The sequence below is a fragment of the Dermochelys coriacea genome, chromosome 1 (assembly GCF_009764565.3).
Source record: "Dermochelys coriacea isolate rDerCor1 chromosome 1, rDerCor1.pri.v4, whole genome shotgun sequence".
NCBI lineage: Eukaryota > Metazoa > Chordata > Testudines > Dermochelyidae > Dermochelys > Dermochelys coriacea.
This window is the reverse complement of record NC_050068.2, coordinates 339711433-339729660: the sequence shown is the minus strand read 5'-3', so window position 1 is coordinate 339729660 and position 18228 is coordinate 339711433. Positions and strand designations below refer to the sequence as shown.

The 18228-nt window shown below is 45.3% G+C and overlaps 1 protein-coding gene across 1 annotated transcript in view; it reads left to right on the top strand.

Moving 5' to 3' along the window:
• Window positions 1-9401: 9401 nt before the first annotated feature.
• DHTKD1 (dehydrogenase E1 and transketolase domain containing 1) overlaps window positions 9402-18228 on the top strand; it is a 47742-nt gene continuing 38915 nt past the window's right edge. Inside the window, exons 1-2 of the mRNA XM_038382805.2 lie at window positions 9402-9668; window positions 17438-17593. Coding sequence (XP_038238733.1) covers window positions 9512-9668; window positions 17438-17593 — 313 coding nt within the window. The 5' untranslated portion in view covers window positions 9402-9511. The remainder of the gene's footprint in view (window positions 9669-17437; window positions 17594-18228) is intronic.

The window sequence follows — 18228 nt, the reverse complement described above, 5'->3', positions numbered from 1 at the left end:
TAATGTCAGACTGATAGGCCTATAATTACTTGAGTCACCCCATTTACCCTTTTAAAATATTGGCACAGCATAAGCTTTCTTCCCATTTTCTGGAACAACTCCAGTGTTTAAAACCTTATTGCAAATCCACATTAATGCTCCAAAAAGTTCCTAAGCCAGCTCTTTCAAAACTCTTGGATGTCAGTTCTCCAGACCTGCTGATATTTAAAATAATGTAGCCACTGTTTAACATCTTCCTGAATTACTGTCAGAGTGGAAAGTGTTTCTTCATCATCATTATATGGTGTGAATATACCATCTAGCTTTTTCTTAAATACAGAACAGAAATATGTATTGAACACTTCACTCTTATTTGCATTATTGACAATTCTACCATTTCCACCTAGTAATGGACCAATACCATTCTTAGGGGGCCTTTTGTTCTAGAGATCCTTTAAATACTTCCTTCTCCAAACCCCCTTGTCCTTTTGCTTCCCTTATCAATTTTCTAAAGTTCCTAACTTGTAATTAATAATTGCTATCAGCTTCTCCTTTTCCCATTTGTTATATATTGGTGTTTTGTTTTGTTTTTTTATAAATTGTATTGCTGCTTTCATTCCCCTTAAGATGGGCTATATTTTTAAGATGCATAGCCTTCTTTTTGGAATGTGATAATCTAGTAAAATGTTCCATATTATCATTCACGTTTTTGTTTAAAATTTTTCTGCCAGCTGATTTGTCTCCTATTGCTTTCAGCTTTGTTATATTGGCCTTTTTAAAGCACCAATTATATATATTGCCAGTTCAGATTTTATTCTGTGTGATGGACCCCCTGGGTACAACCTGGAACTGAGGGACTGCTGTGTCCCCTTAACTCTCCAGACTGGGCTGTCTTTCACGATGCTGTGCTAGTGACAAGCAGCAAATCCCTCTGAGTGCTGTGATCACTCAGCCAACAACATACAGGGACACACCAAACTAAATTGCATGAATACTCTCAAAGCCAAAGAGAAAAATCTCCCCAGCCCTGCACCCCAGAAGTGTACCATCTTACACGGCTCTAGACCTTCTCTTGAACAAAGCAAGCTCATTAATGAGTTTGCACTTCGTCAAGGATAGTGGACATGCACCAGCATTTGTAATTTGAGCAGTTACCCCAAGCACTTCAGACATGCTCTCTGGTAAGTATAAAACATTTAAAATAATTGTATTAACTACAGAAAGATAGATTTTAAGTGATTATAAGCGGTAGGCATAGAGGTCAAAGTTGGTTGCATAAGAAATAAAATTTAAATCGCAGTCTAAATTCCACACTTTATCAGACTAAGAAAAATTTGGATCAAGCAGTTTCTCACCCCACTAAGCGTTGTAAGCAGTTCACTGTTCTTAATATACAGGCTGAATTCCTTGCTTAACCTAGGATCAGTCTCTCCAGTTCAAGATTTTTTTCTTCCAAACGTTCTTGTTGCCTTCAGAGTAGGTGTGAAAGCAGAGAGGCTCTGGACTGTCAGTCCAATTTATACCCCCCCAATTCATGGGCATAGAAAGATTTCATCTCAAGCATGGAGTCAAGGATCACATGTTCTATGTCCCCTGCTAAGTTACTGGGTTAAGCAAGCTCCATTGTCTATGTGCTAGGTCCCACTGGAATAGTGGATTCTCCTTAATGGACTATCAATATATGCATGGCCAGCTAGTCCTAACGTAAATCTATCTTGGGGATGTTAGTTGCTCTGTTGTTGCCACAAAAAGGCCAGCTGTGGGCATCTGCCAGACTCACAACATGTATCAGCAATACATACATAACTTCAGATACAATGGTAACACACGTTTCAGAGTAGCAGCCGTGTTAGTCTGTATTTGCATAAAGAAAAGGAGTACTTGTGGCACCTTAGAGACTAATAAATTTATTAGAGCATAAGCTTTCGTGAGCTACAGCTCACTTCATCGGATGCATTTGGTGGAAAAAACAGAGGGGAGATTGATATACACACACACAGAGAACATGAAACAATGGGTTTATCATACACACTGTAAGGAGAGTGATCACTTAAGACAAGCCATCACCAGCAGCGGGGGGGGGGGGGGGGAGGAGGAAAACCTTTCATGGTGACAAGCAAGGTAGGCTATTTCCAGCAGTTAACAAGAATATCTGAGGAACAGTGGGGGGTGGGCTGGGGTGGAGGGGGGAGAAATAACATGGGGAAATAGTTTTACTTTGTGTAATGACTCATCCATTCCCAGTCTCTATTCAAGCCTAAATTAATTGTATCCAGTTTGCAAATTAATTCCAATTCAGCAGTCTCTCGTTGGAGTCTGTTTTTGAAGCTTTTTTGTTGAAGGATAGCCACTCTTAGGTCTGTAATCGAGTGACCAGAGAGATTGAAGTGTTCTCCAACTGGTTTTTGAATGTTATAATTCTTGACGTCTGATTTGTGTCCATTCATTCTTTTACGTAGAGACTGTCCAGTTTGACCAATGTACATGGCAGAGGGGCATTGCTGGCACATGATGGCATATATCACATTGGTAGATGCGCACGTGAACGAGCCTCTGATAGCATGGCTGATGTGATTAGGCCCTATGATGGTGACCCCTGAATAGATATGTGGACAGAGTTGGCAACGGGCTTTGTTGCAAGGATAGGTTCCTGGGTTGGTGGTTCTGTTGTGTGGTTGCTGGTGAGTATTTGCTTCAGGTTGGGGGGCTGTCTGTAAGCAAGGACTGGCCTGTCTCCCAAGATCTGTGAGAGTGATGGGTCATCCTTCAGGATAGGTTGTAGATCCTTGATGATGCGTTGGAGAGGTTTTAGTTGGGGGCTGAAGGTGTTGGCTAGTGGCGTTCTGTTATTTTCTTTGTTGGGCCTGTCCTGTAGTAGGTGACTTCTGGGTACTCTTCTGGCTCTGTCAATCTGTTTCTTCACTTCAGCAGGTGGGTATTGTAGTTGTAGGAATGCATGATAGAGATCTTGTAGGTGTTTGCCTCTGTCTGAGGGGTTGGAGCAAATGCGGTTATATCGTAGAGCTTGGCTGTAGACAATGGATCGTGTGGTATGATCTGGATGAAAGCTAGAGGCATGTAGGTAGGAATAGCGGTCAGTAGGTTTCCGATACAGGGTGGTGTTTATGTGACCATCGCTTATTAGCACCGTAGTGTCCAGGAAGTGGATCTCTTGTGTGGACTGGTCCAGGCTGAGGTTGATGGTGGGATGGAAATTGTTGAAATCATGGTGGAATTCCTCAAGGGCTTCTTTTCCATGGGTCCAGATGATGAAGATATCAACAATGTAGCGCAAGTAGAGTAGGGGCATTAGGAGACGAGAGCTGAGGAAGCGTTGTTCTAAGTCAGCCATAAAAATGTTGGCATACTGTGGGGCCATGCGGGTACCCATCGCAGTGCCGCTGATTTGAAGGTATACATTGTCCCCAAATGTGAAATAGTTATGGGTGAGGACAAAGTCACAAAGTTCAGCCACCAGGTTAGCCGTGACATTATCGGGGATACTGTTCCTGACGGCTTGTAGTCCATCTTTGTGTGGAATGTTGGTGTAGAGGGCTTCTACATCCATAGTGGCTAGGATGGTGTTTTTAGGAAGATCACCGATGGATTGTAGTTTCCTCAGGAAGTCAGTGGTGTCTCAAAGATAGCTGGGAGTGCTGGTAACGTAGGGCCTGAGGAGGGAGTCTACATAGCCAGACAATCCTGCTGTCAGGGTGCCAATGCCTGAGATGATGGGGCATCCAGGATTTCCAGGTTTATGGATCTTGGGTAGCAGATAGAATACCCCAGGTCGGGGTTCTAGGGGTGTGTCTGTGCGGATTTGTAACACAGGTAATGGTAACACACATAATTCAACAGGATAGTAATGTTCAACAGATCATGACTTCTCAATGATACTTCCCAAGGCATACTTTGTATAAAACATATAATCATATCACAGTGGTGAATATGGGGGTTTCAGGGTGCTATTTTGAGGTTCAGAGTGTCACATTGTGTTTACACATAAGAAATGTAATAAAGTCATGGTCACTTGCACCTAAGCAATGAGTAACTTTTAGTTCTGTGAGATCAGCTCTCTTTATCTCTGAAGATGAAGTCCACATAGAATTCCCCCAGGACAGCTATAATTTGAGTTACAAAATTGTCATCTAGAATTTGTAGAAATTCCAAGGATATTTTGTTACTGGCAGCATGAGACTTTCAGCATATGGCATTCAGACTGAAGTCCCCAATGATAATGCGTTTTCCCCTCCCTCCCCCCACCCATTATAGATAGGTGCTTAGGGAGCCAGTCATTCTGCTGTCTGTCTGATCTGTAACAGACCTCAAATAGTAACCTGTGACGCATATAATGAACATGGTCCTAGCCTGAGACTATTGTGTTTTATGGAAGTTATTGAATGTTTGAGCTAGCTTTGAAAGCATGAAAACTTCAAAGAACATTATAGTGATGTGGACTTTTGTATTGATAAGTATTATGTATTTGTTTGTTCTTGGCTTGCTAGTGGGGGTTCCCTGTGGAATCTGGAATCACCAGAGGGTGATCAATGCAAAATCCCAAAGCTGGTTATGCAGATACAAAACTAGGTTTAGCCTGATGGAAGGTCTCTTTTTTTTTTTTTTTTTTTTTTTTTAAATCACAAATGGACATGACCTCTTGTCCGAAGAGGGACTCCATCTTGCTGAAGGAGCATGCCATAGGTCCCCATAGAACTGATGGTTGGTGGGAGCATGGGTGGCAGGTATCATAGCCCAGGGAAGGCTGAGGCTCCCCAAACAGCCTGGCATGGCCCTGCCCACATTCTGCCCGCTGGCCCTTTCCTGCAGTGAAATTCCTTCCCACTCTTTCATAGTAGCCCAGGTTGGCTGGGGCATGCCGATGTGCCATTGGGACTCAGGGTGGCTGGTGCTGGGGCTATGGCTGCACTGCCCACCTAGCACTCCAGGGCTGGGGTTGGGGGCCCGCCCAGCGCTCTGGAGCTGGGAAAGCTGGGGGCGCTACTGCCACGGCACCCGGATCTCTGTGGCTGAGGGGCACTTTGGGGCTGGGGTCCTGCCCGGAGCTCCGGGACTGGAGGTGCTCAGGCAGCCCAGGACTGGAGGACCCAGGGGCTGAGGTGTGGGTGCTCTGGGCTCCTATGGGGCAAGAAAAGGAGGGTGAGGGGCAGGGCCTCGGGCAGAAGGGGAGGGGCTGGGTGCTAGCCTCCCCCAGCAGCCTGTTCACCAGCCACCAGTGGGTGGAAGGCTCCTCATAAAGCGTTTAGACTGTTATTGTTTTAGATGTTTTCTCTGACTGCATTTGTCCTTAAATAAAGGAAGATCTGGTTTGTCAATGTCACAGTTTCTCCTTTTTTTCCTCCAGGGAAAGTAAGTGCTGTACCTCTGGGGGAATTCTGCACCAAAAAATTTAAAATTTTGCATATTTTATTTGTCAAAATAACACAATATAATCATGCCCGTTTCAATTATTTTGGGTTTCATTTCAACATATCTGTCAGTAAGTATGTCTGTAACAATACAGACTTGAAAAAAAAAAGATTCTGGTAATTTTCTTTTGACAAATAGATTCCTTACTAGGCATATTAATACTGAACTTTGAGAAATACATTTCTATATTGTAATTTAAATGAATTTCCTGCATCTGTGCAAAGGCTTGGGAGGGTCAGGGGTAACGGAGGAAGTGAGGGAGAGGCAAGGACCCTGGAGTGAACCTGAAGGGTTGTTGGCTGGGAGCAGGGTGAAGTATGGAACAGGGTTGGTTTTTTTTTTTTTTTTTTTTTTTTTTTTTTTTTGTGGGGAAGGGCAGGATTGTTAGAGAGTTAGGGAGCCTCCCCCATGCAGACCCTGGCTGATCCCAAGCCTCTCCCATTCAGTCAGGCACATCTGCTCATCCCACACTCTCCATCCAGATGGTTCCCTGCAGCACCTCTCCCCCCATCTGGCCATGCACCCCCAATCCCATTCAGTCCCTGGCTCAATGCTGTCACCCCATTACCTCCTGAGCCCATGCCCCAGTCTGTCCTCCCCCCACTAGGCATTCTGAACCCCAGTCTGTGACCCCCCCAATAGCCCCATGTGCTCCACTCTGTCCTAACCTGGCTCCATGGGCCAGGTGCTGTGATGAACTTCTACTCCTGGGGGAATTCTGTGCCACTGTGCAAGCACAATTTTATTTTTCCCCCACCGAAAATGCATTCTGCCCCTGAAGTGCTGCGGTTCTGCCTTTCGCCCACCAGAGGCCGCTGTGGCACCAGAACAGCCTGCAGCATTCATGTGAAAACTGTGTGGGACACATGAATTCTGTGCATGAGCAGTGGCGCAGAATTCCCCCAGGAATGGTATTGAGTTAGTCAAACTTGTTGAACAAATCAGAGTGCAATAGCAAACAGCTGCAACTTAAATCCCCAGTCTGAAGGCAGAGAGACAGGGTTCCTCACCCAGAGAGAGGCAACAGCAAGGGGTCAGGGACCTGAGACTTCAGAGGGCATTCCTGCCGTGGACCACAGAGAGGGGGTTAAAGGTGCAGTTACCCTGAAACTGTGACACCCTATCTTATGCTTTATCTGTTAGAGCATTGATCTATAAGCATTCAAGATCACTTGCTTCTGGGTAGTTAGTGACTTTAAAACAGGTAATGCCATTTTTTACCCACAGTGCCATTCCCCCTTAGGGAGGTCATTCATATGCTTTTGAACAGGACAGTCCTCTTTTGGGTGGTGGTTTTTGTTCAGTGTCAGACAGAGGGTGCCATCTTTAAAAATGCACCATACTGCCCCCTCTGGCATGACCTTGAACACACTACACGGCAAAGTCAGGCCAACAGGAGTTGCATGGTGTGCTTGTAAAGATGATGCCCCTATGTAGCATGACCTCACACAATCCTCATGTCCCATTGACAAGGTTAGGGAGCTCTCCTACTATGCTGACTTTTGTGGATTTCAGTGGTGTTTTGATTTTCTAAGTGCCATGATGCTCAGTGTTGCAAAGTCTAAATCCCTTTGTGGATCTGGGCATGACCTGAGAATATACAGGGTACAAGCTGCCTGCAATATCTAAAAATCAACCAGATGATGATGCTTTTCTAGTTTTTACTGGCAGAGAGTCCTGTATAATCTGTCTATGCTCTTCCCCAGCCCCTCTCAAAAAAATGGTGCCATATTTACAGAGTTTTTGAAACTTTGGTGTCCTTCCTGTGTGCTGGCTAAGAATACTAAAATAAAAGTTACATTTTCCTCACATTAAATATTAATGGATAATCACAGTTAAGTACTTTTTGTGCAAATCATCTACTGCCATTCAAATCTCCCTGCAGCCCTGTGCTCTCGCTCCCCATAACCACATTAAATCTGACTTTGGCTTAAAACTGGCAACTCTGTCAGAAGGGAAGAAAGAGCGAAACAGAAGGAAACCAACTGGGGTAATGATGATTATAATAATCTTACCTTCGCATAATACCTCTCATTCTAATGTATTTTCTTAATTATAATAATTACCATTAAATTATCAGCAGGATCAAAGCACAAGATGAACTGGCTGCAGATAGAGCCAACACATTTCTTAATTATGTTGATACTACATCAGTGGTTCCCAACCTATTTCACATTGTGGGCCGCATATGCAGCTATGTGTTATATATATTGTGTGGCTACGGCACATATATACTACCTGTGTAGCTCTGAGGATGCCACATGGACCACAGTTGTGGGCTGACTGGGCCACAAACGGCACACAGGTTGAGAACCACTGCACCACATCATTTTTTGCATCAATAAGAGTATGAGCTGACATAGTTCAGAGACAGGAGCACAGACGTGTTCACCTTTTATTAGATAAAAGAATGTATGTTCCGGAGCAGTTTTGTTTGTAGCAGGTTCTAGGAATTCGTTATGGTTCCGAATGCATGCAACTCAGAAAATATTTGGGAAGCACTAATCTGTTGATGAAGGAGCTGTAGCTCACGAAAGCTTATGCTCAAATAAATTTGTTAGTCACTAAGGTGCCACAAGTACTCCTTTTCTTTTTGCGAATACAGACTAACACGGCTGCTACTCTGAAACTAATCTGTTTGTGACTGTCCTTTCCTGTTTCAATTTGGGGTAAAGAGAGGCTGCATTAACTTCTTTCACTCTGTTTGCAGCCACGTTCTCTTTCTGATCTCACAGTTTTCTTAGCATTACACCCAAAAACTGCTCTTCCCAACAAATTCCTCATCTTCCTAAAACTGGGGTTGAGGGGTTTGGAGTGCTGGGGCAGTGGGTTGGGGTCCGGGAGGGGGTGAGGGGTGCAGGCTGTGGAAGGGAATTAGGGTGCAGGAGGGAGTTGTGAGCTGGGACAGGGGTTTGGGGTGCAGGAGGCAATTTGGGGTGCAGGCTCCAGCTGGGCGGGGCTTACCTCAGGCGGGTCCCAGAAGCAGCCAGCACGTCCAGCTCTTAGGCAAAGAGGCCAGGGGACTCTGTGCATGGCTCATCCCGCAGGGCACCACCCCTGCAGCTCCTATTGGCCGTGGTTCCCACCCAATGGGAGCTGTGGAACCAGTGCTCGGGGCAGGGACAACATGTGGAAACTCCCCAGTACCTCGGAGCCAGACATGCCGGCCACTTCCGGGACCGCGTGGAGCCAGGGCAGGCAGGGAACCTGTCTTAGCCCCACTGCGCCGCCGACCGGACTTTTAGCAGCCCAATCCACCAAAATACCTTTCCACTACCATCAAACATCCTGCCCCCAAACCAGCCACTATTCTCCAAAATACCTCTCTATTACTAGCCATATGCCTTATAACCCTCCCCCCCCAAACCACACACCATCCACCACCAGACACCCTTCCCCTAACAACTAAATACTTTCCAACATGGCCCTCCCCACCAGCCAAGTACCTCTTCCGCCATCAGATCACATATCCCCCACAAGCCACATAACCTCCCCCCGTCTAACACTTCTCCCCCCACCATACACTTCCCCCCCCAAACAGACCCTCCCCCCACAAACCACATATCCCCTTCCCCCTTCAAAACACCCCTCCCCCATCCAGTCCCATAATCCCCACAACCCACCTACCCCTCCCCAAATCTAACACTTCTCCCCCACACACTTCCCCCCAAAACATACCCTCCTCCCCAAACCACATATCCCCTAAGCCCCTCAAACCCCCCCCCCCATCAGATCACACAATCCCACTTACCCTTCCCTAAATCTAACATTTCTCCCCCCAAAGCCCCTCCCCCAACTTTTCATTTACCCCTCCCCCATCAAATCACATCTCCCCACAAATCACGCCCCTCCCCCCAACCACTCCCCCCGGGTCAAATCACATCTCCCCACAAATCACGCCCCTCCCCCTTCAACCCATTTCCTTCCTTCCCTCCCTCCCCCAACCATTTAACCCTCCCTCTTTCTATAAATGGTCCCTGCCCCTTTAAATTCCTGCTGGCGTGGGCGGGACTAACCGTTCGCCCGCGAGGCGCGCCGGGCCAATCCCTGCTGGGGGCGTCTGGCCGCAGCCCCGCCCTCGCCTGGCCAGTGCTGGCGGAGCGCGATGGCTGTGGCGGCGAGGAGCCTGGCGCTGGCCGGGCGGGCCTGGACGCTGCGGCGCTGGTACCGCACGGAGCGGGGGGTGTACGGCTACAAGCCCCGCAAGGCGGAGAGCGGGGGCGCCCCGGAGCCAAGCCGGGTCTTCGTGGGCGGCAGAGCAGGTGGGCGCGTGCCCCAGCGCGTGGGGTGCGTCCGTCTGTCTGTCGGGGGGGTGGGGAACTGTCTGTCTGTCTGTCTGTCCTGGGGCGGGGCGCTGCACGGCGCTGCGCTGCGCACTGCACTGTTCCAGGGGGGAGGCGGCCGCCTGTCTGTCCGTCCCTCTGTCTGCCCTAGGGTGACCACATGGCAAATGTGAAAAAGGCGGGGGGGGGCTCAGCGGTGCCCATATAAGAAAAAGCTCCAAATAGCGGGGACATGAACTCGGGACATCTGGTCACCCTCGTCTGTGCTGGGGTTGATGCACAGCATGGTTTGTCTGTATGCTGGGGAGGGGCTGTCTGTCAGCCCTGGCCCTAGGGGATGCCCCCCTCTCTCCTGAGCCAGCCAGTGTGTCTCTTGATGTCCTTCCCCAAGGTGGGGTCTGCCTTTGCCCGCCCCGTCCTGAGGAGCTGTCGCTTAGGGTCTGCGCTGCGAAGTGAAGGTGTGATTGTAGCTCATGGGGAACATCTCCCTGTTAGTTTTAACGGGGAGCTAGCAAGGGGAACAACAGCAGTGTAGGCATGGCACCAGGGGCTTCAGCACGGGCTAGCAACCAGAGTCCCAAGTTCTCTGGAGGCTTGCAGTCTGGAGGCACAGTTTAGGCAGGTAAAGACATGCTTGAAAGGTGTGGGTGTAGTGGCCCCAGTACTCTGCAGGAAAAAATGCCAAGAGTGGGGAAGGACTCTGGCAGGTGGGAAACAGCAGGGAAAGGAATGGGAAGCTCCCTGCGGCTGGAGCCCTTCCCGGCTGCAGGGAAAATTTCCAGCACCTGGGGGAGGAGTGTAGGAAAAGGCTCCAACACCTCCCTGCCAGTAGGGTTGTCCTGGAATCCTTGAAGTTAAAGATTAATCTTTAATTAAAGACTATGTTATGTGATGAAACCTCTAGGAATACATCCAACCAAAATTGGCAACCTTACCTGCTGTTGGAATCTTTCCATAATGTGGCAAGGAGCCTTTCTGCTCCTAGAGCCTTTGTTTTCCCCAGTGAAAGGCTCTGGCATCAAGGAACTTCTAAAACTTTTCCCCAGCTGTCTCCTCCCCTTTTCCATAGGGAAAGACTCTGATGGGGAGAGGGAGCTGAGAAGGGCTCAGCCTTTCCCCACTGCCTCTCCCCGCCAGACTTTCCAGCAGGAAGTTGCCAGAGCTTTTCCCTGCTGTCTCCGCACTTCCAGAGCCTTTCACTTGTGGCATGTAGCTACGCAAATGCTATACACCTTCGCCAGTGGTGTGTAGTGTAAATGTAGTCGTAGATGATACATCTTTACTTCTGTGTTGCATTAATAATCCCATGTTATATGGTTTTTACAGGTTTCAGAGTAGCAGCTGTGTTAGTCTGTATTCGCAAAAAGAAAAGGAGTACTTGTGGCACCTTTAGAGACTACAAAATTTATTTGAGTATAAGCTTTCGGGAGCTACAGCTCACTTCATCGGATGCATTCAGTGGAAAATACATTGGGGAGGTTTATATACACACACACACACAGAGAACATGAAATAATGGGTTTTATCATACACACTGTAAGGAGAGTGATCACTTAAGATGAGCTATTACCAGCAGGTGGGGGGGGAGGGAGGAGGAAAACCTTTTGTGGTGATAATCAAGGTGGGCCATTTCCAGCAGTTAACAGAAAGTCTGAGGAACAGTCGGGGGGGGGGGAATAACATGGGGAAATAGCTTTACTTTGTGTAATGACTCATCCACTCCCAGTCTCTATTCAAGCCTAAATTAACTGTATCCAGTTTGCAAATTAATTTCAATTCAGCAGTCTCTCGTTGGAGTCTGGTTTTGAAGTTTTTTTGTTGAAGGATAGCCACTCTCAGGTCTGTAATCGAATGACCGGAGAGATTGAAGTGTTCTCCGACTGGTTTTTGAATGTTATAATTCTTGACGTCTGATTTGTGTCCATTTATTCTTTTACGTAGAGACTGTCCAGTTTGACCAATGTACATGGCAGAGGGGCATTGCTGGCACATGATGGCATATATCACATTGGTAGATGGTGCAGGTGAATGAGCCTCTGATAGTGTGGCTGATGTGATTAGGCCCTATGATGGTGTCCCCTGAATAGATATGTGGACAGAGTTGGCAACGGGCTTTGTTGCAAGGATAGGTTCCTGGGTTGGTGGTTCTATTGTGTGGTGTGTGGTTGCTGGTGAGTATTTGCTTCAGGTTGGGGGCTGTCTGTAAGCAAGGACTGGCCTGTCTCCCAAGATCTGAGAGAGCGATGGCTCGTCCTTCAGGATAGGTTGTAGATCCTTGATGACATGTTGGAGAGATTTTAGTTGGGGGCTGAAGGTGATGGCTAGTGGCGTTCTGTTGTTTTCTTTGTTGGGCCTGTCCTGTAGTAGGTGACTTCTGGGTACTCTTCTGGTTCTGTCAATCTGTTTCTTCACTTCAGCAGGCGGGTATTGTAGTTGTAAGAATGCATGATAGAGATCTTGTAGGTGTTTTTTTCTGTATGAGGGGATGGAGCAAATGCAGTTATGTCGTAGAGCTTGGCTGTAGACAATGGATCGTGTGGTGTGATCTGGATGAAAGCTAGAGGCATGTAGGTAGGAATAGCGGTCAGTAGGTTTACAATATAGGGTGGTGTTTATGTGACCGTCGCTTATTAGCACCACAGTGTCCAGGAAGTGGATCTCTTGTGTGGACTGGTCCAGGCTGAGGTTGACATCCCACCATCAACAGATTACAGACCTGAGAGTGGCTATCCTTCAACAAAAAAACTTCAAAACCAGACTCCAACGAGAGACTGCTGAATTGGAATTTAATTTGCAAACTGGATACAATTAACTTAGGCTTGAATAGACACTGGGAGTGGATGGGTCATTACACAAAGTAAAATTATTTCCCCATGTTATTTCTCCCCTCCACCCCACCCCCGACTGTTCCTCAGACGTTGTTAACTGCTGGGAATGGCCCACCTTGATTATCGCCACAAAAGGTTTTCCTCCTCCCCCCCCCTCGCCACCTTCCTGCTAGTAATAGCTCATCTTAAGTGCTCACTCTCCTTAGAGTGTGTATGATAAAACCCATTATTTCATGTTTTCTGTGTGTGTATATAAATCTCCCCACTGTATTTTCCACTGAATGCATCCGATGAAATGAGCTGTATCTTATGAAAGCTGATGCTCAAATAAATTTGTTAGTCTCTAAGGTGCCACAAGTACTCCTTTTCTTTTGATGGTTTTTACAGTGTATGACTATGATTATTTTTCTGCAGGTGGCAGGGGACATTCAAAACCTCTGGAAAATCAGGGTCTCAGAGTTCAGGGAAGCTGGGCTGACTAATCAATGGCTTTGAAATCTTGGCTGCAGGCAGTCATGAATCATTGGCTGGCTTTACTGATCTGACTTCAGTCCCCCATGAGATCCCAACAAGGATCTGTACTCTCTGGTACCCTCAAACTATTCCCTCCAAGGAGAGCATGAAGAGGTGGCTCTTCAAGTATTTACTGGACCACTGGCCCCCTGTCTCTCAGAAGAGTATTATGAGACTCTCTGTATAACATGTTTCTGTAGTAACCAACATTAAAAAAGGGGGAAAGAATTGCTCACATTGACCAGTCATATTAAAAGAAAGTAGTCCAAGGATAAACAGCTTTTTTTTCCATTTCTTCTAAACAGCCACACGAAGTTGATTTTCAGTAAGGCAGTTATGGCAGTAGTTAGTGTTACTCAGGGCAAGATTAGCTGAGATTCCAGAGTATTTGCCTGTTAATCATTCATCTTGGTTGGTTCTGATGATCCTGAAAGGCCCTATTAATTACCTCATTTGATCCTATGAGTATCTCTGGCTGAGAATCTGGGTGGAAGAAGCTAATTTGTGTGATGATAGTAGTGTCCTTTGCCTGTTCAATGGGCAGATATTTTGGCAACGCTTTAGACTGATGCACTCTAAATGGTCAGCAGTAAGATCTATAGTCTAATCAAATCCTGCAGGCGGAATTGAATTTTAGAATATTTATCAGTGAAATAACTCGGAGAGTTCCTGCTGCATACAAAGTACGTATTTTACAGGGCTTAACATTTTATTCGACATACATTGGACTGAGAGAGTGACTTGACTAAAGATAAGTTTCTCCTGTAGCAACATTCTGGCTGCCCTGGTTGTAACAAGATGTTTTAAAAAAGCATTATGATTATTATAGCAGACAACATATGATTTGATCTGAGGCTCTTGAAGGTGGATGAATATTATTCCCATGGTATAGCTGAGGAAACTGAGACATGAGTTAAGTGATTTCTTTAATGTAACATGGCTAATCAGTGGTAGAGGAAATAAATCAAATCTCCCAACTCCTAAACTGTTGTCTGATCAGTAAGCCTCCTTCCTCATATTCAGGGAAAGAAAGTTAATGTTTTTTCTCTACTGCTTTTAAATTTAAAATTTAAATATTTTGTCTCTGCAAGAGTGGAGCAGGGAGAGTGACACTTTCCAAAAGAAAAATACAGATCAGTCAAGCAAGAGTGACCTGTTTGGACACATGAGTTTAAGGAAGCACAACAACAGAATGGCTAAAATAGAGCTTGGCGAACAATTGAATTGTGTTGGAAAACAAAGGACTTTAGCCTCAAATACTGTTTGTGCAGCATCTTTTTGCAGGATAAAAATTCAAATTTGAGAACAAAATGTAAAATGAGCCATTTGATACAGTTGCAACAGACCTTTCTTGTTTTAATGATTAAAGGTTGATGCATCTGGTCTATGATGTTAGTTTGCATTTAGTAATATTATATATTTGATTTCAGGTTCAACTTAATTTTTCAGACAAACTTTGCTAATGTGACAATTTCTGACCTAAAAACAAAAGCTCTAATTTTTAGACACTACTGATGTCTAATTGCAAATATAGGGCTATGGGTTATTCATCATCATCGTCATTATGTTCCTATTATGCCTCTGGTATTTAGGGCAGTGACGAAGCTTCTCTACTCCCGTCTGTTTCTGGAAAGTCTTTCAGTGGTTCCCCAGCTGTGCCCCAGGTTTTTCAGCTTGGCTTCCATTGCTCTTTGCCATGTTGTTTTCAGCTGGCCTCGTTTTTGCTTGCCTTCAGGTGTCCATCTTATTGCCACTCTGGTGATGGAATCAGTTTCCATCCAAAGCTCATAACCGATCCATCTCCAATGCCTCCTGGCAATGATGGTGCTCAGATCCTCTTGGCTGCACTGTGTCAATAGATCTTGGTTTGAGGTTGTTCTGGGCCAAAAGATAGAGGATTTTTCTGAGGCAGATTGTATGGATTGAAGACAGTTTGGTCATGTCATACTTTCTCATTCCCCAGCATTTTGCATTATAAAGTAGTATATTGAAAGTACGCAGCTCTGATAAATCTTGAGTTTGGTTTGGGTTATTGGGTGTCATTTTTTTATTGACTTATTTTTATTTTAAATGAGTTGGATTAATAATTCTGACTAACTTATTTGAATTTTTATTTTCTGTTTAGAAATTGTCCTTGAACAGGTCACCATATTCTTGGGTGTCGTGTGTGGTGTGGTTTTTTTTTAATTGTTCACTGACTAACTTGAGCAGCTACTACTCAGTTTGCAGTTTACATGGGGGATAAAAGTGTGAAGGCAGCATTGTCTAATGATAAGAATAAGGAACGAGTGTGGCAGTCAGGTCCCTGGATTCTCTTTCTGGCTTTGCCACTGACTAGCTATGCAATGCAATTTCTTTGAGATTTGAAAATCCAGTTGACTCTTCTCTGTTACTGAAGAGCTTGCAAAAGGTAAAGATTCTGAAGTTAGAATTTAGCCAGCCGTTTTGTTGAAGGTACACGAAGCAGAATCCTGTTCTGAATCCTATCATTCTCTTGATTCAGCAGAGCTAACAGGAATAAAAGCTTGCATTTTTCATCCAGTGAAGTCAATCTTCAGCATGTACATATATTATTCCTGGAGGAATTCTGCATGTGCAGAATTCATGTCCTGTGCAGAATTTTTCTTTTCTGCACAGAAAATGTATTCTGCCCAAGAAGTGCTGCAGTTCCACCTTTTGCCCTCCGGAGGCTGCTGTGGTACCAGAACAGACAGCAGTGGCTGACCAGCAGTAACAGCCAGCTGCATTCATCACACTACCCTGCCTGTGGAGCCAGGTTAGGAGGCACGGGATATGGTGGGGACAGACAGAGTGGGGCATATGAGGCTGCTGGGGGGCAGGGGTGTCGCAGGCTGGGTTTCAAAAGGGCTAGTGTGTGGGGAGAGGGCTTAGGGGCTGAATTGGAGGTTGGCTGCAGGCCCACATGGGGATGGGTGGTGGTGGTGGGCTGCAGAGCCACATGGGGATAGATGTGCCTGACTGAATCAGAGAAGCTAGGAGTCAGTCAGGATCTGCATGCAGGAGGCTCCACAACTTTCGAACTGTCCCTTCCCTCCTCCTCCTAAGTTGCCCCCCCATCCTCCTGGTTCCATACTTCTCCAACCCACACCCAACAATCCTCCAGGTTAATTCCCAGGCTCCTTCCCTCTCCCTCAGCTCCTCTGTTACCCTGACTCCCCCAAGCCTCTGCACTGCTTGTGAGGGGTGTGGAAAATGTTTGAGTAATTCATTTAAGCTACAATACACAAAGTTCTGTATGTATTTGCCTAGTAAGGAATCTGTTTGTCCAAATATCTATCTATATCTATATACATCTCTGAATCTTTTTTTTTTTTGTCTGTAGTATTACAAACTTACTTGGTGATGGGTATTTTGAAATAAATTACCAAAATAATTGAAACTGGCATGATTATATTGAGTTGTTTTGACAAATAAAATATGCATTATTTTAAAATATTGTGTGTAGAATTTTTAATTTTTTGGTGCAGAATTCCCCCAGGAGTAATACATGGAGTGACAATGGCATAGAGAATACACTTATAAAGTTTGTGGATGATACCAATCTGGGAGGTTGCAAGTGCTTTGCAAGAATTAAAATAGGACAAATCTTATGTACTCCACTTAGGGAGGAACAATCAGTTTCACACATGCAATGGGAAATGACTGCATAGGAAGGAGTACTGCAGAAAGGGACCTGGGGGTCAGAGGGATCACAAGCTAAATGAGTCAATAGTGCAATGCTGTTGCAAAAAAACAAAAAAACAAACACACACATCATTTTGGGATGTATTAGCAGGAGTGTTTGTAAGCATGGCATGAGAAATAATTCTTCTGTTCTTCTCCACATTGATATGGCCTCAATTAGAGTATTGTGTCCAGTTCTGGGTGCCACATTTCAGGAAAGATGTGGAAAAATTGGAGAAAGTCCAGAGAAGAGCAAGAAAAATGATTAAAGGTCTAGAGAACTTGACCTATGAGGAAAGATTGAAATTTTTTTTGTTCAGTCTGGAGAGGAGAAGACTGAGAGGGGATGTAACCGTTTTCAAGAGGTAAACTGTTCTCGTTAATCTCTGAAAATAGGACAAGTAGCAATGGGTTTAAATTGCAGCAAGGGAAGTTTAGGTTGGACATCAGGAAAAACTTCCTAACTGTCAGAGTAGTTAAAAGTTGGAATAAATTGCCTAGGAGGTTGTGGAAACTCTGTCATTGGAAGTTTTTAAGGGCAGGTTAGACAGTCACCAGTCAGGGATGGTCTAGGTAATATTTAGTCCTGCCATGAGTGCGGGGGACTGGACTAGAAGACCTCTCAAGGTTTCTTCCAGTCCTAGATTCTGTGATCTGACCACTGAACTGATGCTATTAGGAGTGCATGTGCTAAAATTGTTCTGTTTCCCGCTTTATATTTAGCTGATCATGGTCTTGCTCGTTTAGTAACTGCATATTGTGAACATGGCCACAAAGCCGCCAAAATTAACCCTTTGTTTGCTGGCCAAGCTGTGATGGACATAGTACCTGAAATTCGAGTGCTGACAGAAGTGCTTCAGGGACCTTTCAATACCACAGGTAAGTCTGCTTCCTGGTACGCAGCTGACTTGGGCTATGTTTGGAATCTGTCAGACAAAGGAAATGGTTGAGCTTTTTCTTTTTCCTGTTGCATTTTTTTTTCTGGTGCTTTATCTAATCTGCCTTTAAGAGATGCAAACACTGAAACTTCCACCGTGTCCTTCTGGAAGTTATTCCACAGCATCTCGCTGCCTGGTAGGTGTTTTCTAATATGCATTCAAAAGTATAAATATTCTCAACACAACACAGGAATTTATTGAAGGGGCCATCGCACACTGGTCCTATATTACCTAACAAAAGGCTAGCTGTAATGGGACATGTGGAAATGAGTGCTCCATCAGCTTGCAGTTTCTGCTGCCTTAGGCATTCACAAAAAGAAAAGGAGTACTTGTGGCACCTTAGAGACTAACAAATTTATTAGAGCATAAGCTTTCGTGAGCTACAGCTTTCAGAATCATATCCACTTCTCACTAATCATTTAGTCATCCCTTTAAAATGTTCTTATCCTAAATGATTGCCTGTATGGAAGAGCTGGTAGTTCTTGGGGAGGAAAATATATTTTATCTTATCAAAATATAAATTCTTCTTTTATGCCATTCACTGTGGCAGCTGAGTGCCTAGCTTATAACATTTCT